Below are 25,090 nucleotides of genomic sequence, written 5' to 3'. Positions count from 1 at the left end.
ACCCTATTCACCAGGGAGTATCTGTCCTGCCTCCCCCATACCTCCCCCTGAAATGTTTTGTCTCCTGCTCTCATTTCTGCTGGGTGCAGCTCACTAGTGCCACTCCACTACCACCCCCAGGAGTAACTTTTCCTCTTTTCTTTTCTTGTCTCCTTCTCGTATTATTTCCTTTTACTCCAAAAGTGATCACACAGGTTGTGTTTTCGAACAGAATCACAGGACCTCCCATCCCACATGCTCTTTCTGCAATGTGCCATTGACACTCATCGTAGAGTCTACGTTCCCTCCTCCTGAATCTGGGTAAGCTTGTAACCGCAGAAGAGGGGATGGCATGTGCCTTCCATGGGTCATAAAGGCCACAGCGTTTCTGCCTGGTCCACTTGGGAAGCTCGCTCAAGGAACCAATCACTATGCTGTGAGGAAGAGAAACCACATGGCAAGGCCAGCTGATGTCCCAGACAAGAGCCATCTTTAGTTGCCTCCAGCCATGTCAGTGGGCTAGCCTCAAATGAAGCCACAAGTCACTCATGGCTGCAACTACATGAGACAGCTCAAGCAAGATGCACCTAGCTGAGCCCAGTTATGCTCCAGAACCATGATAGAAAATAATAAATGACTACTGCTGAGGGAAACCATTAAGTTTTGGGATTATTACCAATAGATAATAATCAATATGGCCTAATACATCAGAGTGTGCCTTAACAACTACAGAGTGAAAATATAAATCCAAACAAAGTGGAGCTATTATCATGAAGAGTTCATCTCTTCATTAACTCTGTATTGATTAATGTTTATTGCTTGGTGGCTACTTTCATGCTCCAAAGAGGGGTCCTAATACTTTATTCCCCAACTACTTCTAAAGAGAAAGCTATTCTGGAAACCTGAGAATTCCTGAAATCTCATTTTCAGAAAGCTTCCATTTTACTGTAATATGTGTCAAATGCTCAGCTATACCCTTTAAGGCACAAAGCTTTATACAAAGTTAACCATATACATAGTTCAGGTTGTTGGCAATTTATGTGTTTTCCTTAAAACCAATCTATAGTAAACTAATATAATTCAAATGATCTACAACCCTGACAGTTTCACTGGATTGAGAATACAACCTTTATAATTTCTTCATGTCACAATGAATTAGCATTGCCCAGATGCAGGGGCCAAAGAAAGTGGTATTTTCAAATACCATAACACAAACATACAAAAAATTATAATAGGAAACCTAAATTTCACTTCACACCAACACTACAAATTCAAAAGTTATGCTGAATTTGCTTCTGAGAAAACTCGAGAGATATGGGTCCCATTACTTTTAATTGCCCCACCCATTGCAAATAGAAAAGTTTGAAAAGTGAAATTGCCAAAGACAGGCTGTGTGGGAAAAAGGAAAAAAGCGAAGTGCCTGGGTAATTCTTAGACGGGCAAATCAGTCTCTGGAAAGTCAATAGCAGCCAGGGCCATGAATCAATTTTTCAAACAGTTGATCATGGCTAATTGGAAATTTTGCTGACTTTGTCAAGGCTTACATTGCATCCAAAATTGAGAAACTTGAAAATCTTTACTGCAGAAAAGTGCAAGACGAAACGAAGGCCAACTGAAGTCTAAACAACTGAGGACCCACGTTGGAAGGGAAAGCAAGGGAATGCTGACCTTGGCAGCTGCCCTCCTACAGGGAAGGGCATGCTGATTCAAGTCTGCAAGAGAACTAGGGTCTATGTTAGGCCAACGGAGCCACCTGATCAGGAAAAGGTATTTCACAGCCCCTGGAGGCCCTGCCAGCTGTGATCTCCTAGGACCTAGGATCATGAATTTATACTGTTTAAAAATCTCTTCTCTAGGTGAATTTTCTCTTTGGCCCCAATATCAGGAATGGACTTCTTAGTCAGAGGTTTGTGTCCTAATCATAATGGTAATGTGGCTACAACTCCACATCATGCTGGCTCAGTTTCAACATTTGTTTAAAACAACACACACAGAAAATCCTACATTTATTGAGCACTTACGTAGTACACGCTGACTACACTATACTAAACTTTGCCACGTGCTATCTTCTTTAAATAAATACAGCTTTCTTGAGATATAATTCACCTACCATACAATTCACCTATTTAAGTGTACAATGGTTTTTAGGATATTCACAGGATTGTGCAACCATCACTATAATCAATTTTATAAAAAATTTTATCAACCCCCCCCAAAAAATAAACCCTGCCCATTAGCAATTGCTCCCCACTTCCCCTAGCCTCAGGCCCTAGGCAAAACGAATCTACCTTCTGTCTCTATGGATTTGGCCATTATGGACATTTTACATAGAATCAAGAAATACAGCAACCTTTTTTCCATTCATGTCTATGAGATTATGGCCATGCTACTGTGTCTGAAAGAGAAGCTCACTTTGCATTTCCCTCTAACTAACTTTAACTCCTGGGCTTTCTTTTATTTTCTTATCCATTATCTTCCCTAATCTTCATGAACCAATCCTTATGCTATCTGGTGAAGAAGGAAACTGGACTGGAGAGGGTAAGCACCTGACTCGAGGTCAGAGTCACGTGCAGAGGCCCCTCTAAAGCACTGCACAACTACAAAGCCTCACTCGGCCCTGAGAAGGGTGAACAGGACAGCCCCTCGAGGCCCTCCCAGCCGTGACTTCCTGCGATCATGAATTTATACTGTTTAAACATCTCTTCTCTAGGTGCATCTTCTCCTTGGCCCCAGTATCAGGAATGGACTTCTTAGTCAGAGGTCTGTGTCCTAATCGGAATGGTAATGAGGCGACAACCCCATCACGCTGGCTCAGAACCAAGGCAGAGGTTTACCTCAAGCAAGTACAAAGGACTTCATATTGTGGTTAAACCATAGAAAATTGCCCATATTCAACCTTTTGGGAACTCTAAAAATAGCAATTTCATGTTTCATGCGTATTTTGTGAAGTAACTTTACTCCTGGGCTTTCGTTCATTTTCTTATCTTTATTTTCTCTTTACCTCCTTTTTGCCATCTATCAGATAAGTTTTATCCAGCTGTGTTTTTTTTCCTTTTACATATATTTTAAAAAAATAAAATAAAAAAAATAAAAAATGATAAATATATTTTTATTGGTTTTAGAGAGAGAGGAGGGGGGAGGGACAGTAAAACATCGATCAGCTGCCTCCTGCCCACCCACTACTGAGGACTGAGCTTGCAACCCGGGTTATGTGCCCTGACCCGGAATGGAACCAACCACCTCTAGGTGTATGGGATGCTGCCCAACCAACTGTGCCACACTGGCCGGGGCCCAGCCCATTGTTGGCATCTTTGTAAACCATCTCAAATCTTCTCTGAAATAAATTAGAGTAAGAGTAAAGAAATAAACACATCAAAATGTTTTTAAGTGGGTTTCAAAATAGCCCCCAGCTATAGACCTTTTCATTAGAGTACATATTTTCCTAAGCAAACTGTTCTCCAAGAAAGAAAAACATTGCTCTTCTCTGTACCTTGGCAGGAGGAAAACGGCTTTTATAACATTCTAAATTAGACACGCTTTCCAACATCATTTTGGGGAGGAGAAAGGCAGGTAGTCACCACACAGCAGGATAAAAGGAAGTAAGCAATGATGCATTTGTGCACTCAGGAATCCATACAAAGTTTTTCTCCTGGACTATCTCTTGAGATTTTTTCCCCTTTATTTATGTAATAAAATGTCTCAATACTTTTTGATGACTGAATGCTGCTACGGAAGACCCCAGCTATTACAATGTGACAGCTGCCTAGGAAAAGAAATACTTCTGTGAACTCTCTTCTCTTTATAAGTATTTACTTAGACCCCGCAATGTGTAGCCAAGCTCTTCCATGTTAAAGATTTTGCATTACCGAAGGAGACACTGCACTAGTGTCAACGGCTGCATTGACTCAGACAGAAAACAGTACTAGTAAACCACAAATGTCAATCCCTCCAGCATTGACTAAAATACACTAGGTTTTTGTGTATAGAAACAACTAGGCTGTCATTAAAATTTATACAGAATCAAACCAGTTGACATGGGGAAAGATCGAATTCTTTTATTGCAGAAAAGCAAGGTACGTACCTAACAGTTGTAATAGGGTGAGCTCATGTGTAAAAGGGTACACAACTCCCTGAGTGTGTGTGTGTGTGTGTGTGTGTGTGTGTGTGTGTGTGTGTGTGTGTGTATTCATAAAGAGATAACTGGTAGGACATGTAACAAAATGTCAAGAGTAGTTATTTCTGGAAGGTGATATTTCTAGGAGTTTTGTATCATTTTTTTTCCTCATAAAAAGCATGTTGTTGTTGTTTTTTAACCGAAACAATAAATCTCTTTTCCTCAGCAGATTAAGAAAGAATCCCACAATGTGCAAAGCATTGTCCTGGGCATGAAGGCGGAATTCAAAATGAGATAAAGAAAGCAAAGGGCTCTCAAACAGCTGATAATCATGCTTGAATTAGCTAAAGAAACAATTAAGTTGTAAGTAGTATAAGATGGAGTTTCAACATGAGTACAGTGTGCGCAGACCATAAAAACTCAGAAAAGAAAAGCAACATAAACTGTGAAGCTGTGAGCCCATAAGAAAGAGGAATTTCGCCCTACCTGGTTTGGCTCAGTGGATAGAGTGTTGGCCTGCGGACTAAAGGGTCCCAGGTTCGATTCCAGTCAAGGGCACATGCCTGGGTTGTGAGCATGATCCCCAGTAGGGGAGTGCAGGAGGCAGCCAATCAGTGATTCTCTCTCATCATTGATATTTCCATCTCTCTCTCCCTCTCCCTTCCTCTCTGAAATCAATAAATATATATATTTTTTTTAAAAAAGAGGAATTTCCTGTGTTCAGGAAGGAATCGTGAAGATGTGGAATAGACAAGAAGAAGTAACGTTTGCAGAAATTCAGAAAACAGGTGAAAATGTATATATTTTCCAGGGCCACTAATAGTGCTCCTAATTAGCTTAGCTAAAGTGTGGCATTCTGACTGAAGAACAGTGGGAAATGAGGGTTTGAAAACCATAATGTTCTGGAAGACAACTGGCCAATATCTACCAAATCTACATCACATATACCTTTGACCCTGCATTTCTGGTTGGAATATTTATCCTACAGAAAATCTTAAATGCATGCAGAATGACACGCATCTACACTAATAAAAGAGAAAAATGGTAATTGGCGTACGACGCTACCCTTTTCATTGGCTAATCAGGGCTATATGCAAATTAACTGCCAACTAAGATTGGCAGCTAACTGCCAACTAAGATTGGCAGCTAACTGCCAACTAAGATTGGCAGTTAACTGCCAACAAGATGGCAGTTAATTTGCATATGCAGGCACAATGCAGGGAGGCGAAAGGGAAAGCAGGAAGAAGCCCCCTGCCACTGACAGTGATCAGAAACCCAGGGGGGAGCTAAGAGCTGGGGGCCCCCCAGCCATGATCAGAGAATCAGGTGCCTTTTCCGCCCTGGCCAGTGATAGCAGGAAGTAGGGGTGGAGCCAGCGATGGGAGCTGGGCACGGGTCAAAGCTGGCAGTCCCAGGAGCTAGGGGTCCCTTGCCTGGGCCTAAAGCGAAGCCCACCATCGTGGGCCCGCTGCAGCTGTGGGTCCCCGCTGCCCGGGCCGGACGCCTAGGCCAGAGGCGTTAGGCCTGGGCAGGGGCGGAGCCTTCAACCGCGGGGAGCTGGGGGTCCCCTGCCCAGGCCTGACACCTCTGCCAGAGGCCTCAGGCCTGGTCAAGGGGCCGATCTGGTGATTGGTGATCAGAGGGTGATGAGGGTCAACTCCTCTGGCTGAGGCATCAGGCCTGGGCGGGGGGCGGAGCTGGGGATTGGGGGGATATGATGTTCCCCTTGCCCAGGCCTGAAGCCTGGGTCAGAGGCGTCAGGCTTGGGCGGGGGCCAGAGCCAGTGATCGGGGGGAGATGGGGGTCCCCTGTCCAAGCCTGACACTTCTGGCGGAGGCGTCAGGCCTGGGCAAGGGGCCGATCAGGCGATCGGAGGGTGATGGGGGTCTACGCCTCTGGCCGAGGCATCAGGCGTGGGCAAGGGGCAGAACCAGCAATCGGAGGGGTCTGGGGGTCCCCTGCCCAGGCCTGACGCCTGGGCCAGAGGCATCAGGCCTGGGCTGGGGGCAGAACCAGTGATGGGGGGAAATGAGGGTCCCCTGCCCAGGCCTGCGATTGGAGGGTGATGGGGGTCAACGCCTGAGGGCTCCCAGTATGTGAGAGGGGGCAGGCTGGGCTGAGGGACACTACACACACACACACACACACACACACACACACACACACCCAGTGCACGAATTTCGTGCACCGGGCCCCTAGTACAAAAATAATTAATGAAGCAATGTTTGTGACTACAAAAATTTGGAAACACCCAGAAGCCCAACAGTAGAGAACTGGTTAAATAAATGGCAATATGCCTTACACTAGAATGTTAGGTAGTGATAATAAATAAGAATGAGCCTGGCTGGCATAGCTTAGTGGTTGAGCGTCGACCTATGAGCCAGGAGGTCACAGTTCAATTCCCAGTCAGGGCACATGCCTGGGTTGCAGGCTTGCTCCCCAGTGTGGGGTGTGCAGGAGGCAGCCAATCAATGATTCTCTCTCATCATTGATGTTTCTATCTCTCTCTCCCTCTCCCTTTCTCTCTGAAATCAACAAAAATGTGTTTTTTTGAAAAGAATGAGGTAAGTTGTAGACAGATGTGAAAATATATTCAGTGAAAAAAGGCAAGGCAAAGAACTGTATAATATGTTGCCTTTTGGGGTTAACATGAGTAAAACTATTTTGGGCAGAAAATATGAGAAACAATTTCACAAAGGTGAGTTGGACAGAAGTAGTCAGGCCAGATTTTCAAAGTGCTTCTTCATTATAACCTTTAGTTACTGTCAGAAAATGGGTTAATGTGAGAACAAAAGAGAGCTCCACCCACCCTACTCATTCTGATGAATGTCACAGCTTTACCGTGATCTTTTCCAGTCTGGTTTTCACTGGAAACAAAGCAAGGCCTCTGCTCCATTAGGTACAACATTACTCAAGGATTCAGCAAACTGCTAACCAGCTCGGGCCCATGCAGGTACCTTGAAGTCATTTTGTACAACAACAGAGTCAGCACCTCAGGCCTCGGAACTCCCTCCTTTCAGTGGACATACTTCAGAAAATCCCCACAGTGAGATGTGACTAACTGGCTTACAAATAAGGGGTCTTGGGAAAGGGAGTCTGAGTTTGTAAATCAATTTCAAGTGCAAGTTTGGACCTACAAACTGCAGCTATTACACCTGAAAAATTAAAGGGGAAATCCATCTATCTATCTATCTATCTATCTATAAAACCCTAATATGCAAATAGACCGAACAGTGGAACAACCGAACAACTGGTCACTATGACATGTGCTGACCACCAGGGGGTGTGCAAGGAACATGGCAGGCATCGGCCACAGCAGGATGGTGGAGCAGGTGAGTAGGGACACCAGACCAAGGCAGGGCGCCAGTTGCTGTCATCAGGGCAGCCTCTGGTGGTTACTGAAAATTCTTTGCTCCCATGAGCCACGGTCCCGCTTGGTGCTCGTGCCTGCTGCCGGCACCAGCCCTGCCACTCACACCTGCTGCCAGCGCCCAGCACCGGTGCCAATCTCTCGGCACCATCAGCGGGTACGAGCAGTGGCTGCTGGCCCCAATCACCCCTGAGGGCTTCTCCACCTCCCCCTGCTCCTGAGGGGTGATGCTGCCATCAGCAGGTGCGAGCGGGGCCGGCACCATCAGCGCGCGGGAGTGGCAGTGGGAGTGGGGCTGCCGGCAGACAGGGGACTGGGGACCGTGGCAGGAGGTACTGGGCGGGGGCATGGAGGATGAGCCAAGACCAACCCCTGTGCCCACTGTAACCTCGTGGCCCACAGTTCCTTTCAAGGTGCACGAATTCATGCACTGGGCCCCTAGTTTTAAATAAGCAAACACCATTTCTTAGAGGGGCTGATATCTGCAGGAAATACCAAATCATGTCTTTTAAAGGATGCATGACGCAGTACACATTGAGATTTTTAAAGCCAGGGTCTGCAGGATTCATAACCAAAAGGGCAAGCAAGACCTTATGTGAGGGATGACTCCAATTCTGGGAGAATTGAAATTGGCTGTGTCCTATGGATGAGCTATATTTATTCTAGAACCTCACTTTAGCACTGAAATTTAAGATAAGAGTGATGTCTTCCTTTAAAGAGCAATGAGGGTTTTGTTCCAGGCAGTCTTGCCTTGCAGTCCTAGTGTATAGATTCTGAGGATCACAATATTTCAAGATTCTGATGTATTTTTAAAGTAATGATAGTGTGGAGGCAAGATGGCATAATACTTTATAACAATGGCTTTAGAACCAGACTGCCTCTGCACAAATCCCAACTCTAATACCGGCTGTGAGACTCCAGATAAATTACATTCTATGCGCCTCAGTTTCCTTCTCTGTAATACGGAGATACATTAGTACCTGCCTTATAAGGATCTTGGGGTGGTTCAATGAGAAAATATCAGTCCAGCACTCGGCACAGTATTTGGTCTAGCTTAAGTTCCATAAAGCTGAGCTAATTATTATTATTCTTGTTACTGTCATGGTTATTACCTCCTCTCCTACGGAATACACATATGTTAGAACTAAAATCTGTAAGAATAGATTATATTCCAGATTAAGCTGCACAAGGGTTAAAACTTAAACTGTAATCCAGGATTATGTGGAGTGCACAATAATATAAAACTCACTCAAAAACAACCCAGGATTCATTTGGATGATCTGCTATTTTTACAACAGATGAGTCACCTGGAGAATGGCAGTTATTTTACATGAAATGGCTTTAACTTAAAAAAAAGTATCCGTTAGTTATTTTACTATAATCATCTATTTAGCATTCATGACACTGCTTACAAAATACTTTGAACGTAACCATTAGTTAACTTCATGGCTATTAAATTGAAAATCAGGGGGTAACTGCGATTTTATCCTCAGGCTTTATTCTCAAATATTGCAACCTTTGCTTTTTTTGGATTGTAATTCTCAGATGAATAACTTCACAGCATGATGAATTGGTCTTTTAAAAGCCCTCAGGCCTTGAACTTGGGGGCCCTTCTGCAGCACGGCTTGCTACAGGGCAACCTTTGGGGAGCCTGGAGCTTTCCAGGTGATGTCTCCCCTCGCTTACCATGCCCCGCGAGAAAGAAGAAGGCCCCTGCCCAGAAGACATTAGACCAGGGGTGGGCAAACTTTTTGACTCGAGGGCCACAATGGGTTCTTAAACTGGACCGGAGGGCCGGAACAAAAGCATGGATGGAGTGTTTGTGTGAACTAATATAAATTCAAAGTAAACATCATTACATAAAAAGGTACGGTCTTTTTTGTTTTTAGTTTTATTCATTTCAAATGGGCCGGATCCGGCCCGCGGGCCATAGTTTGCCCACGGCTGCATTAGACCAACTACACTTACTGCCAGGCAGGCACCACCCCAGTCTGTCCGCCTCTAGAAAGCCTTAGGTGAGGAATTAGCCCAAGCATTTCTGCTTATCAGGGAGCTGCCGTCAAATACAGGAAATCTTGGCTCATGACTCGCTGCTTGACCTTCAAAAAAACCACTTCACATCTGTGTACCTACATTCAGCTTTGGAGCATACAAACTGCCCAGTGTAATATCTGGCCTTTTGTTTGCCCTGAGAAGTAAATTAAAATTGAGAAGTAAAATAAAAATACATGTAAATAAAACCCAAACTGTGAGAGAATACTGGGAATTTTACTCACTTGCACATTCCTTATAAATCCACCATCAGTGGTAATAGCTACTGTGATACTGTCCATAGTGACTATGTCCTGTGACCACAACATAAAGAAACTGTTTTTTTTTAAGTCCTCAACCGAGAATATTTTTCCCATTGCTTTTTTAGAGAGAGTAGGAGGGGCGGGGGGAGAGAGAGAGAAAGAGAAACATCAATGATGAGAGAGAATCATTGATCGGCTGCCTCTTGCATGCCCCACACTAGGGATCAAGCCCGCAACTGTGACTGGCCTCCTGCTCAACCACTAAGCCACACTAGCCGGCCTGCCTGGTCAGTTTTTATATTTTGTTTCTTATTCATTTTTATGATTCTATCCTTTATTTATTGTAACATTTCCTATATAATTATTTACATAGAATATATACTGTAGATAATTCCAATATCTGAATTTCTTTAGAGGGCACCTAAATTAGTTGTTTATTTCTAATGTTTTATTTATCTTTGGAGAAAAGTGTTCCTTCAAAGAATATTTGTGTTTGCTTCTGCCTAAAGCTAAGAGGCACCATCCACTTAGGGACATTTTAGCCACCTCTTTATCAGCTTAATTCAGGAGTCTCGGTCTCAATTCTGAGTTGTCAACTTTAAAAACAAATAAAACACCAATGCGAGGGCCGAGCGACAGGTGAGACACAGCTCTCTTCTCTTGCTGCTGCAAAGCTGACATAGACATTTACCCCCACGTATAACACACCACTTACAGTTCAGCTTCCAGATTTTTCTTTTTTCTCCTGGATCTTTACATATTGTCTCCACTTTCTGTGAACCCAAAAATACAATGTAATCTATGCTGGAGGTAGGATCTAGCTATTGGGAAGCCCAACTTATTGTATTTCTCACATGTGCACAGTGAAGGAAAAAAATACTCTAAAACAAGCAAAACTCGTTCCAAAAAATGAGCAATTTTCTCTTTATAAATTCAGAGAGAAGTTTTCAATATCTATTTAAATCCTACTTTCAAATTCTTTCGCACTTCCTAAGGCTCTTAGGAGTTTAAATGTGGCCTGCAATATAAGAACTCGCACTATCCTCAAGTCCATCAGAAAAAACCCTGCCCTCCTTGCCTCCAACCACTGGTAAGAAATAAAAATTAAATGCTTGTTGGAAGAGGAGTGAAAGACATCCAGCCCAACTTCCACATTTATTCATTCGGCCAACATCTACTAAGCCCCTATTTTGTCACAGAACAAGGTAAGCACTGAAGACAACCAAATAGGACAGTTCCTTTTCTTTAATGAACTTACAATCCATTAATTCATTGTATCTGTGTCGTCTGGCTTCAGCTTAAACAATATTAAAAAAAATAGCACTGAACCAGGACCCAAATGCAGTGATCTTGGTCTTGGTCACTGATTAAACATCCATTCAATCTACACAGAACTCAGTATCTGATAGGTTCAGACCAGTAGTCTTCAAACTCCTAAGCTTTCTCAAAATCTCCTATATTCAAATTCTTAAGACTTCTAGGTGAGATTTTTTTGTTGTTGTTGTTTGTTCACAGAATTTTAATACCAGTGGTTTGGTAGATTATGTCACAAACTTGGCACGTGCAGAAAATGATAATATCTGTACTGCATACTGGGATAATCTGCTAAAGTGATTCACGGCAACTGGGCCCAGAACTCCACCACCCCAAGCCCTGCTCGCCTGCGACCCACTCACTGCCCACCAGTGCACTCCGACCACTGGCTGGGAAGCCCTGGTTGAGATGACAGCTAAGGTCCCTTCCAGTCCTGCAGGAGCTTCACAATTTTTAATTCCAGTCTATTTCATCTTTGGTTTTCATTATTAGAACCTCCCCTATAATAAGAGCTCAAAGCTGCTTCCTAACCCTCTCTTCATTCTCCTACCTCCAGCAAAGATTGCATTGTATTTTTGTGTTCACAGAAAGTGGAAACAACATGTAAACTCTCCATCCACATTCTTGCATCCCCTACTTTGCACAAGGGTAGGCCCAAAGCTCATGCATCCACCCTGCCTGGTTAGACTGCCACACACCTCCCTCTATTATGCATCAAAGAAACAGGCATTATGAGGATGGTAAAAAAAAACGAGTGCCTACATTAATAATGCTAGTAAAGTCAGAGCACGCTGAAGACAGATATGCCCACTTTAATAATGAATATAAGATGAATTAGGCAAGACCAAAAGAAGCCATGGTTTAAGGAGATATTGCAGCTCTGCTTCACATCAAATAGCTCAGCTTGCAACTGGTGGGATGCAGATTAGATAGATCTTCTACGCAACAACCAGAAGTGGCTGCTCCGGTGGAGTTCAGAGTGTGAATGACAGAGAGGTGGGAACAGCATTGCCCAAAGGCCAGCAGGCAAAGGGAGAAAAGCAGGAGATGAAATAGAGGCATTTAATTATGTCTATATAATTATAAAGCAGAATTATTAAATGTGTTTTGTACAGTGAGCTTAGCAATATAGTTTCCTTCCAAACCTGCAGACACACCAGAAGGGCTGTCTCAGCCATTTGTACCACTATTAATTTAACTGCTTATTGAAAATGCAGAGCCCTAACTGGTTTGGCTCAGTGGATAGAGCGTCGGCCTGCGGACTGAAGGTTCCCAGGTTCAGTTCCGGTCAAGGGCATGTACCTTGGTTGCGGGCACATCCCCACTAAGGGGTGTGCAGGAGGCAGCTGATCGATGTTTCTCTATCCTTCTCCCTTCCTCTCTGTAAAAAAAAATCAATAAACTATATTAAATAGAAAATGCAGAGTCCTGGCTCATAGCTCTAGACCCACTGAAGGTGAATCTCTGGTTAAGGGGCCTGGGCATCTGCCCAGGAAGTTTCAGAACAAGTAGGCATTAAGCTTTTGTAAGGAAAATGGACAGGAAAATCTCTCTCAATGGGGTAACAGAGATGCAGGAGACAACCCATAGAAATAACATCATAGCACAGAAAAAGTCAGTGGGAGGGACTGATCTAGAGGTCATTTATTTCAGAAAACTTTTACTTTGGTCTAACAGATAAGTTCATTGTAATTACTAATAAAAGTACACTAAGTAGGAAGTCTTTCTAATTATGACGTTGACATTCATAAATAAATGAAGAACTCAGAAATCTTACAATGGAAACAAAAATGAACCCCAGAGTTCTAAATAAACTTCAGTAATGTGAAGTCCTTTAGGAAACTAGCAAGACTGTATGTATTAGCAGAAGAGCGAAAACAAACAGTTCTATTTGAAGAACCAGGATTAGCTGCTGGGGCTCTACAGAGACAGAAAGAAAGAGGGAACGAGTAGAATGAAATTCACTAACCTTAGACATTAATTTCCTTAAGGAAATAAAAGATAATCCTCACCTGACATTTATTAGTGTTTCCTTACGCTGTCCTGCATAACACACAACCTCTTCCTCGTAAAACATTTCCTGATGCAAGAGGGAAGAGAGAGGGCTAAAGCACCCCTGGAATCCTATTATGTTCCAGATGCTACATAAGCCTTTGATATAAACTGTCATGTTTAAACTTCACAAAAACCTTGGAGGTTGGGAAGGTGAATAAATCAGGCTCGGAGAAGCAGAGTGACTCACCCAAGGTTCAATGCCAGCCAAGGGGCAGTGGGCATGTAATCTCAAGGTTATTCTTTTCAAAAATATCCTGTGCAATGATTCAGAAAAATGGGATTCCAACTCGAAAAACTATAAATGTTACGATCATAGGAGATCTGAACCAGGACACTAGTATATGACAAAAGCAAGTTAAAAAGGAACAGCTCATTATCCTAACTGTATGGTGCTGTCCTGTGACTGCAGATGCTGGCGTGACCAGCACCCGGTGCAGCACAAATAAATGGCTCACATCGAACCTCCATAATGAGCCCTCTCAAACCAGAAACCCAGGGGTGATGAAATGGTTTGATCATTACCCTCAGGCTGGCAGCTGGCATATCATTTGTTTGTTCTGGACAGAAGAGATTGCAGTGACAGAACAGTGAGCAAAAACACCTCTTCACAGTGCACCCAGCCCCATCCCCGTGAAACATAATTCCTTATCCAAGAACAGGCTGCAGAACAACAGGGCTCCCCACCCTTCTCTCCACCAATGGCTCTCTAACTACCTTTAGTGACCCAAAGAGTTCAGGACCCCAAGCAGGGCCTCCATAATAGGCTATCTATCAGCTTTTAGTACATGATATATTCTTATCTCTTCCAAAGTTACTGAAAGTCTCAGGTTGTACTGCCAAAAGACCTAGAATGTTTTCTACAAAATAGCTACTTGCATATCTAGGGGGTGAAATGAAATAAAACAAATTTGCAGGAATGACATTTCAATACCAAAAATAAATAATATTAAAGACCATATGCTAGGCACTGAGTGTGTGTGTGTGTGTGTGTGTGTGTGTGTGTGTGTGTGTGTGTGAATGTAAGTAACATATTATTCTACAAGTAAAAGACCCAAGAACCAGGCTGGGATTTGAATACATCGTCTCCCATTTTAAACAATAAGCCAATATGCATCAATAATTATAAGGCATAGGTACTCTTTGACTAAGCAATTTCATTCCTAGGAACATATCCTAACAACTAAGTAACATAAAAGCAATAATGCATGCACAATGACGTTCATCCCAATGTGGCTAACAATTTAAAAATTGCAGATAATCTAAACATCCATCAAGAAAGAACTGATTGACCTGGAGAAAAGACTCTTTGAGCTGACATTAAGGTCTTCTGAGGATGGAGGCAGCTGACACATCCAAGCAGAAGGGACAATTGCATGTGCAAGAGGCGTAGGTAAATAGATACGTGGAGAATGAGGGTGGAGAGTACAAGATAAGGAAGGGACTAGAGGGGTGGGCAAACTTTTTGACTTGAGGGCCACAATGGGTTCTTAAACTGGACCGGAGGGCCGGAACAAAAGCATGGATGGAGTGTTTGTGTGAACTAATATAAATTCAAAGTAAACATCAACACTAATAAAAGAGAAAAATGGTAATTGGCGTACGAGCTACCCTTTTCATTGGCTAATCAGGGCTATATGCAAATTAACTGCCAACTAAGATTGGCAGTTAACTGCCAACAAGATGGCCGTTAATTTGCATATGTAGGCACAATGCAGGGAGGCGAAAGGGAAAGCAGGAAGAAGCCCCCTGCCACTGACAGTGATTGGAAACCCAGGGGGGAGCTAAGAGCCGCCAGGGCCGCCTTTGCCCTGCCCCCCAGCCATGATCCGAGAATCAGGTGCCTTTTCCGCCCTGGCCAGTGATAGCAGGAAGTAGGGGTGGGGCCAGCGATGGGAGCTGGGCACGGTCGAAGCTGGCAGTCCCAGGAGCTAGGGGTCCCTTGCCTGGACCTAAAGCGAAGCCCACGATCGTGGGGCCGCTGCGGCTGCGGGTCCCCGCTGCCCGGGCCGGACGCCTTGGCCAGAGGCATCAGGCCTGGGCAAGGGGCCGATCCTGCGATTGGAGGGTGATGGGGGTCAACGCCTGAGGGCTCCCAGTATGTGAGAGGGGGCAGGCTGGGCTGAGGGACACTCCCACCCACACACACACACACACACACACACACCCAGTGCACGAATTTCGTGCACCGGGCCCCTAGTCATTACATAAAAGGGTACGGTCTTTTTTTTTTTAGATTTATTCATTTCAAACGGGCCATAGTTTGCCCACAGCTGGCACTGTGCCAAACACCAAAGGCCCAATTAAGAATTTAATTTTCAACCTAGAGGATCAATGAGATGCCACTGAACAAACTGCATGTCACAGATGAGACAAAGGGGGTTCGGCTGAAGCCCAAGGTCACCCAGTAAGCGAGTGGCAGAGCCAGGGGCCGCCGGGCCTGGCAGAAGAGACCAAGCTCAGTCTTACTTCAAGCACAGACTTCTGTGGATCCCAGCTTCCTGACCAGGAGAGCTATTCCTGGGCCTTTCCCACCTCTTTCCAGGCTTGGCTTCTCACCTTCCTCTTCCTTCCCTTCCCTCCTCATACTGTTCTCCACAGAGAAGTCACAGAAAAAGCCCACCCCTCAGAACTTTGTCCTTATCCCCTAAGGCAGCGGTTCTCAACATGGGGGTCGAACGACCCTTTCACAGGGGTCGCCTAAGACCATCGGAAAACACATATATAATTTCATATTGTTTTTGTGATTAATCACTATGCTTTAATTATGTTCAATTTGTAACAATGAAAATAAATCCTGCATATCAGATATTTACATTGCGATTCATAACAGTAGCAAAATTACAGTTATGAAGTAGCAACGAAAATAATTTTATGGTTGGGGGTCACCACAACATGAGGAACTGTATTAAAGGGGAGTGGCATTAGGAAGGTTGAGAACCACTGCCCTAAGGGGTCCTTCTGGTCTTGATAAAACAGGATCGTCCCTGTTCCTCCCCAGCTGAATTATATCAGCTAACAAACTGGTTGTATAACAACCCAAACAATTTCAAACGACTTTTGAAATCTGGGTTAAATTAAGGACTATTGTTTGAATTTCTTAGCTCTATTGTTGCTTTGCAAGTTGTACAAAGGCTCCTTATTCTTTCTGTATATGAGAAAAAAAGTTAAAAGTTAGTATACACTCTTCTAAATCAGTATTAGAATTTGTGAGAATTTAATGAGAAGCTTAGAAAATCCTGTATCAAAGTGCAACCTTAACTGGGCCTCTTGAATTTTAATTTACAGTGGGGCCTTGACTTACGAGTGTCCAGACTAACTAGTTTTTTGAGATATCAGCTGTCTCTCGACCGATTTTTTGCATTGAGTTGACAGAGTAATTTGAGTTAAGGAGCTCCGTAACGAACTCGGTCTCGAAATGAATTAAACTCCTACGTCAAGGCCCCACTGTATTTTAAAACTACTTAATTTCAAAGTAAAAGGAATTGCAAAAATACATTTGGGCTTAAAAAAAGAACAAAAAAGCCATACATTTCTATTATAACAATAAAATTTGTTTAACATAAAACAAGCAGAGCACCACCATCCCCCCACCCCCCACCCCGCACGCACACAGTGATTTTTTAAGCATGTGCACAGCACCCTCTGCTGGTCTCACTACATGTGGTGAATGACCACAAAGTAAAAGGCTAGGGAGGTGGGAAGGCAAAAGGCCTGGATTCCTTCTATTGGTGTGGACTCCTTCCTTTCCTAATTATGCACAAAAGTTCCATTACTTCCTATCTCCTTCGCCTTTCCTTCTCCAAAACGTCCTACTCATTTTAAATATTTACAGGATCATGATATCAAGTTAAATTTAAAGGGTTAAGTTTAAATTATTTTCCCTAAATGGGGGGATAAATGACAGCTAATCCAAAATTAGAAAGCACTAAAAGCCAATTTAAAGCTAGTTTTGAAATATCTTCCTCATTTGATGTGGCTTCAGGTAACAGGAAAACTTAATGTGTGTGCTGGCTGAAGACGAAGATGCCAATAATGAATGTGCTGAGTGGTAGGGACTAAATTTTTGCTATTAAATACTATAAGGTAGATGATACACAAATGCTAGATAATAAAATCTAACCATTCTACTTTATGATAAGGTGGCAAAGGTGAGTCCAAGTAATTGGCTCACCCAAGACCCTTAGCAAGTTAGTGATAACAAGGGATTTTAAACCTAAACTTTGAGCCCTAGATATGAAATACAGTAATACAGCACCAACTGGAAAACATCGTCACTATTTTCCTTTACAACTAAAAGCAGATTTGCTTTGCCCACCCTTATGCTCCCCCAACAGCTCCCATGAAAGGCCATCATCATCACTTTGCAATCTGGCTCACCAAACTTCAATTCTACAAACAGCTGTTATAATTGACCAAGATACTGTGCTGGGTACTGGGGACAGGGAATACTATGACACCATTCCTGCACCCAAGATACAGACGGCACCCTGTGTCTGGTACACAAGACAAAAGTGTGAGGAAATAAACTAGAGACGATGCTGAGTGCAGCAAGGGAATCATGCCCAAGGTAGAAAAGCAATACAGACAAAAGGCTAATGAACTCTCTGGGGTGCAGGGGGTGGGGGAGTAGGAGAAAGCTTCACAGCAGAGATGCTAGACTTAGAAAGACACAAGTTCAGGGAGAAACCTTCTAAACAGAGGGACCAGTACATGCACCTTCATGAAAAACATATGTGAGAATTTCAGGAGTGCACTGGTGGGAAAGTAGAATCAGTCATTCTCTAAGGATGTGTGCCATGGGTGAGATGGCGAGTGGCCGACTGAAAGGATAGAGAGGTAGTCAGGACGTAGATCACGGAGCCTTGGAGCCTTGAGTGGTCCTTACCCTACAAGTGATGTGGACCTCATCCTGTACGTGGCAGGAACTTGGAGCTTATCCTATAATTAACAAGAAGCCATGGAAGAATTTTAAAGCAGGGAGAAGACACTCATACGATTAGAGTTTTCATAACACACACACACAAAATCAAACTTTTTATTCTAGTTTTTCTGCAACTTTAGCCAATTTCCTTTCCATTCTTCTTGGTTTATCTACCTGTAAAGGAAAGGGTATGCTGGTGTTGGAGTGAGCTGGAAAGTGGATGAAGGAAACCACCTTCGCGGCAGTCGGTCCGCATTCGTTATCAGCGATGCTCAGTGTGGTCCATGAGCAGCCAGGTGAGGCCTTCTCTGGGCACGTGTAAGCCAATTAAGTTTCAGAGAAGTTAGCTGATGCACACAAGCATTGGAAAGAGTTAGCAAACTTTCCAGAGGCAAAAAAAAAAAAAAAGAAGAGCCACATAATGCATTTGAGCACGCAGATCCCAAATATTTAACTGAATGTGAAATAAGGTCACTGATTCTGCCTATTCATTTCCAGTAAAAGAAAACAATCAGTTCTCTACAAACTACATTTGTACACAGCGCATCACTCACAGTACTATTTACAAAATGTATGACATTATTTTTAAATTTCCAACTAGTGTGTCTAAGACACCTCAATCTGAAAATACAAATATTCCCCCTAGCTGCACCTACCAGGACTAGCAGATCACAATTTCCAGAGTGGATTCTCCTGGCTCCAAGTCAAATGCCACTAGAAAGGGGCCACTTAACCCAGAGTAAATGCATTTTTTATTCAACTCACCGACTGAATTGACAGTCATTTATGATGCTTTTTCCACTTGCTGTTTCCTCTATCCTCTCCTGTGCCTAATTCATCCCCAGCACAAACACCAGCCAGCCAAACTCCTTACAGCAGGCACAGTGCAAAAGGAAAAAAAAAAAAACTACAACCTCCAAGGTTTTCACCGACTAGTAAGCAATTCCTGTCCACAGTCTCAGAGTAAATGAACTATTCTGACAGCACCCCCTAGTGTCCAAAAGCACTTTCCTAACCAAATGAACTCTACATTCTATCTAAACTGACTGAAATGATGTATTTAAAATAAAAAAATTAATGAACATAGCATGGGCTTATACTAGGGGAACATCTGTCCCAGTTACAGATCTAGTTAAACCAGTAACTTTAACCTCTCTGGACACCTGCTCTCTAAATAGGAAAAATAGCAAACTCAACCACCACAGCCCTCCTTCCTCCCTTCTGAGAATGGGAGAACCTCAATGAGATAGATTACTATGTGGCTGCTTATAAACAAGAGGGTGGGGAAGAGAAACACAAGTAATAAGAGGACACACACGCTCGGGCCTGCCTGAATGCATTTCTTACATCAAATCCGTACTGAATGTGATAGGCAGAGAGGTCAGTTCACCTCTCCTTCAGAGGTATCAAACACTTGGACTCACTCCTTCCTGTTTCCCTGGCCCTGAGCCATTAATTTGATCACAAAATACTAAAAATTCTCTATTCCCATCCTCAAAATTGAGATTTTTGGTTTTGACATGAATTATGTAAAATATAAATGATACACTACTTTGATTTGTAATTTACAATAAAAGTGGCAAAAGTTAAAAGTACTTAAAATCATCACCCTTCCACCTGCTGTCCAGTTAAAAACAAACACACAAACCCTCACTCCAGCTGACTAAGGTGCCTAACACTCATGACTCAGTAAGAACTTAACATACCTGTGACCCTTCTGCTCCAAATCTGAGACTTTCCACAAAGCCAAAAATTTTTGTTCGGTTTGCTTTGCACAACCTCACAGAATTAAAACCCATCACTGCCCTCTACTGGGCAGACTTGGAACAAAACTAAAATCCATTTATAAAGCATTTGAAATCACCTTAGTTCTTCTCAAGTTTTTGTAGATGTGAAACCCACAGACATAGAAGGCTGACTGTGTATTTATTGAAAAAAGTCCACATATATGTGGACCTGCACAGTTCAAACCAGTGTTTCTCAAGGGTCAACTATCTATATACATAAAAGGCTAATATGCAAAGTGTCCCCACGGGAGTTCGACCAGGAGACCGGGAGTTCTATCGCTCACTATGACCCATTTGCTGACCACCAGTGGATGGCACGGAACGAAGGGAGGCCCTGGCTGGCAGCTGGCAGCCAGAAGCCAGGTAAGGGAGGTCCCAGCTGGCAGCCGGAAGGAAGGTGCCAGCTGGCAGCTGGCTGGCCCCGATCGCCGGCCAGGCCTAGATACCCTACCTGTACATGAATTTTGTGCACCAGGACTCTAGGTTTAAATAAATGTGAATTATAACATTCCTATCATTTATTCCTAAGCACAAAGGAGGATGAAATGAAGCCAGCAAATGGGTCCTTCCTGTGAACCCAATCTTACAGGCTGTTTTAAGAAATTCTGGGACCCACCAAGACTGTCCCATTGTCCCCATTCACAATGGTCCCAGACAAATGTGGCAGAGATAAAATATCCCTTTCCTCCTTCTGATAATGGCTCACTATTTCTAACTTCTCGATTTCATCATTCAGAGAGTTCAAACAAAAATCCTCCAGTGATCCTACCGCCCATGAAAACACAAGCAACAGCAATAACAAGACCTGTGTAGTACCTTCTCGGGCCAATATGCGTTTTGGCTGAGCAGCTGGCATTTGGACATCAGTGCAGCTCCTAACCCTTTGCCCCTGCCCTGCCATCGGTGGGTTTTAGCAACAGACATTGTATATGAATATGAGTGTGAATGTGGAGACTCAAGGTTCTTCTCACTCACACACAGTGGAGACATCGGCCCTCTGAAGCTCAGGCGCTCCCACGGAAGATGCACACAGCCCCAAGCATGTGACTTCTACCGAATGCTTTACACCCTTCCACACCCAGCGAATCCAGCAGCTAAATGGTGTAACACCACAGGGTCAAGCTGTCAAACCCCCAAAGGCGGCCAGAGACAGGCTCCTAGAAAGCCACGTGAGAGGGAGTAATGGCTGCGGAGCCTTTCTTCTCATGCACAGGGATCAGTGAAGAGTTGAAAAGGAGTTATGTAGCTGCAGTGAACTCTGTTCTCACGAGTGGTTATTAGCATGTCCTCATGTAGAATTTACAGCGTGTCTGAGGGTCCAGGAATATCAACTCTCTCATTACCCTCTACTACATGCCTGGGGTCAGACAGAATTTCCATGTCACAGACAGAAAAATTAGGGTAAAAGGAAATTAAACCACACTGTCTATCAGCAAAAGAACCTGGAATGGGCCAAATACCCTGCCTTTAGCAGGAAAATAAATATCCCTAATTTCTATAATTACCACACACACAGAAATCATCCTACATTACCAAATTACCAGGGAAGCCATCCTGGTCTGTTTCTATTTCTTACTATATTTCTTCCCTGATTTAAAGGAGTCAATCAGGATGAAGGCAAGACCACCTACCCACAGGGAATTATGCGGCTCCCAATGAACACTTCCCACTCTGGCATCTGCCTCTCCCATGCCAAAGGGCAGCACAGCGGGCTCCGAGGGGCCCCCCCGAGAACAGTTGCCGCACTGCCCCCCCCCTTCCAAACATGAGAATGATGCATGGCAAATACAGACACATACTGGAAACTGTTTCTTCATTTGGGCGACCACAAGGGAAGAAAAGAGACCGTTTCTGACAACAAATGCCAAATCAACGGGCTGCCTGACTGTCGGAGCCAGGTCAACAGGCCCGCTGCGACGGAAACACGGGTGTATCAATGGACTGTCTGTTTCTATTTGGAAAAATAGCAAACTGAGGAGACAAAAATCAAAGGGCTCCCATCGACAAGTAGCCTCTGAGGGACGAACCTGCCCCAGGAACCCGGAGCAGGAGGCACCGCCGCCCACGGGCCCTGAGCAGCCCGCCAGAGGTCAACGCGGAGGAGCCCAAGAATGAGTCACACCAGCTACACACAGAAAGATCTCGTACCAACTGTTAAGCCACATTTACCTAAACACTGTATGCACCTAAGACAAGCAAAGACATCCCACAACAAAGGCTTTCAGTGCACTTGGTGACTGAAGGAATATTTCCTTCCTAGTGGCTGAGCCTGCATGACGTTTCAGATTAGGAGCAGGCAGATGGCTGCTCACCAACACCACCAGCCGCAGGGGGAGGGGGGCTGTCAGCTAGTAACAGGAACCCGAGGGACAAGTGGATGTCAAGGATTGGGAGGGGCGGGGTCAAGAGAGTGGAAAACAGCGTTTCCAACCGTCTTTCCTTGGTACACTCAGGCGCATGGTCACTGAGCCAGCAAATAGCTCCGGGCTCTTACTATGAACAAGACACACACTGTGATCATGCTGACCTACCTGGTCGGCGTACCTGCCCCAAACCCACGGGCAAGGCGTGGAGTGCAGCTCACAACCAACGTGAACTTTAAAATGAGAACTGTGGCGCAAACTCGATCACTAACTGCATGATGTTGCAGAAGTGAAGGGAACCAGGTTTGCTAAAGTAATTGTGGTCATAGAAATGTATTAGCCTCAGAAGCTACTGAGGTGGTTCATTCTATCCTAGTACAGTGTAAAAAAAAAAGAAAATGAGAACTGTGACAGGGAAGGGGCCAACTGAACGAAGCCAGCCAGAGAGCCAGGGTAACATTGCACCTCTTTTCTGTAAGATGTTTAGGAACTATTTTACATTCCCCCTTTACTCCTCAGCGTGACACTGAGATGTGTGGCTATTTTCTATCTGAAGGGATAGAGGGCGAAACAAGTGCCAAGGTTTAAGTCTAAAATCAAAAAGCAAGGAAACAGCAGATGACATGGCTGGAAAAAATCATACCTCCCCAAACGCTAGCGACTTCTTGTTTCAGATACACGTGAAATGGGATCTGGAACGCAGGGCACACTAATATGTAATAAATCACTGAAATCTATTTTTGAAAGTAAGGACATAGGGTCACAGCCTGAACAGTCTTCATTTTCTCAATCTGGGAGATGAAGTTCCAAAGGAAAGTGTGGATGACGCAGTAAAAACCCTAAGTGGTTCAAGTCAGCTGGAGTTAGGACAAATGGCTGGAATCTGAAACGGTGCCATGACTTCAAGGCTCAGGAGCTTGGCCTTTATTTGATAAGACCCCCCCCCCCCCCCCATTTATCTGCTTAAGTTTTTGTTTAATTTTGGAAACCACTTCTGAGCAATGAAGTGACATGATCAGAAAGTTAATCTTGCACTGGGGTCTAAGGAGGCACAGAGAGGAGGGATGGAGGGAGAAGAGGGAGAAATCTACTGCACTGTCTAGTTAAAACCAGGAGGAATGCGCTCGGAGCCATGTGCAGAGGGAGGCGAGGAGGGGATCCAGAGAGTGATTCGATGGGGAAGATGAGGAGGGAAGGAGGTCTTAAATGTGAACGTAATCCCGGTGTTCTGAGACTGGGCGCCTCAGGAGGACACGGAGCACAGGAAGGCTCGGTCTGGGTGGGAGGGGAGCCTTTGGACACCCCGAGAAGCTGGCTGGCCACCAACAAGGAGCTGGAGGTGTGAGGCTAAAGCTCCACAGAGAACACCTTCTTAGGGAAGAGCCTCAGGATGAGATCCAACAAAACTTCCGGGGGACAAAAAGCAAAGACACACAAAAATAATGTTCTTTGGAGACACACATTGTAACAAGCCAATGGCTTTCTAACTGCTTTTCTTCCACTCTGGCTGAGATTTTAGAGATCTCATCAAAAGACCTGGTGCTCCACTCCAACACCCCGGGGAATCTCTCCAGGCTCCTCCTTCCGGCTTCGCTGTGGGGCCCTGGGACTCTGTGGGTACGTCTAGCTTCTATTGCCTCCAACCAAAGCGCTGACTCCCTGCTGTGCTGGAGAGGTGCCTCTCTGACCCGATCTGCCCACTTCCACCTTCCCTCAGAGATGTCCCACCGGCCAGCCTTGCTCAGGTCTCTGCAGTCAACGCGGCAGCCCCCGAGCCTTAGCCCAGGCTCACAGTCCGGGGACCAGCCCACCCCACGGGGGTCTGCTGGTCCAGCAGAGACGCTCAGGTGGGTCACTGCTTAAAGCCTATTTAAAATCTATTTAAAGTAATTCTAAAGCATTAGCGAAATGCATTCCATACGGTGTGTTTTATAAAGTCAAGGTCTGGAAGTTAACATTCGAAGTTACTCATAGCTGGGCCTAGTGAGATGTATCACTAGTGCATACTTTGCCAATTTTATTTACAGAGCAGGGGACTCAGCTATCATCACATCGTGACTAAATCTGTGACTACATATATATTTTTAATAATAAATATCTAATATAATTCTAAAACCAAACTAAACCAAAATAGAGGTTACATTTTATTAGGTTTCATACCATAATGAAATCAGTAATTACAGATAAATAAAACTCTGGTGAAACACACACGTAAATACACTTACACATACGTACCATTTAAAAAAACCTCAAAGCTAGAATGACAAGTTTTTCAAGTCATCACACATATCATTTAGTTAACATAAGGAGGACAAAAAAAGTCACCACGGGCTCTTTTACGAGAAAAAAACCTATACCCCAAAGATATTCCCCAAAAACATCAAAAACAAAAGTTTTGTTTTTCCTTTTGTCACTGCAAGCGGCTTTAACAAGACTGTCCCTCTTCTGTAAAGTCCAAAGGAAAGATATTCAAGGACGTTTCACCTCTCCAGTGTGCAGAACTCAAGGCAGTGCCCTCCCCTCTGACCTTCTGTAAGCAAAGCTGATAAATGGAAAAATGAAATCATTTGCGTTTCCCATGGTATCCACCCAAACAAACGACAGCAAGCTGAGATAACCAAAAGGCAGAATGCAGTTACCCGAGCGATCACTGATCACATAACCTCTAACTATTCACATCCTGAGCACGCGGAACACTCTTTGTAAGGGTTTCATGTCCTACTAGGTTGGTGGGCCTAATGGCGCTTACCTTCTTGGCTCTTTGGGCTATGTCTGGTGTTCTCGTAAGCAGCTTCTCAATCAGGTACTCTCTGTTCTGCAAAACAGATATTCCCAACACTTTAACATCAGATACGAAACGTAGAAATTCACAGTGTTTCAAAATAGCAGATTT

At 44.1% G+C, this 25,090-nt stretch overlaps 1 protein-coding gene and 1 non-coding gene across 2 annotated transcripts in view; one reads left to right on the top strand and one right to left on the bottom strand.

Moving 5' to 3' along the window:
- Positions 1-25,090, bottom strand: part of STK39 (serine/threonine kinase 39) — a 300,980-nt gene that overhangs the window by 151,956 nt on the left and 123,934 nt on the right. Inside the window, exon 10 of the mRNA XM_059704214.1 lies at positions 24,947-25,012. Coding sequence (XP_059560197.1) covers positions 24,947-25,012 — 66 coding nt within the window. The remainder of the gene's footprint in view (positions 1-24,946; positions 25,013-25,090) is intronic.
- Positions 22,450-22,580, top strand: LOC132238945 (small nucleolar RNA SNORA66). The gene has a single exon (XR_009453913.1). It is a non-coding gene; the product is annotated as a small nucleolar RNA SNORA66 (small nucleolar RNA).

Source organism: Myotis daubentonii, chromosome 7 (assembly GCF_963259705.1).
Source record: "Myotis daubentonii chromosome 7, mMyoDau2.1, whole genome shotgun sequence".
Lineage (NCBI taxonomy): Eukaryota > Metazoa > Chordata > Mammalia > Chiroptera > Vespertilionidae > Myotis > Myotis daubentonii.
Note: the sequence above shows the minus strand (reverse complement) of the source record. Positions and strands in the feature narration are given on the sequence as shown.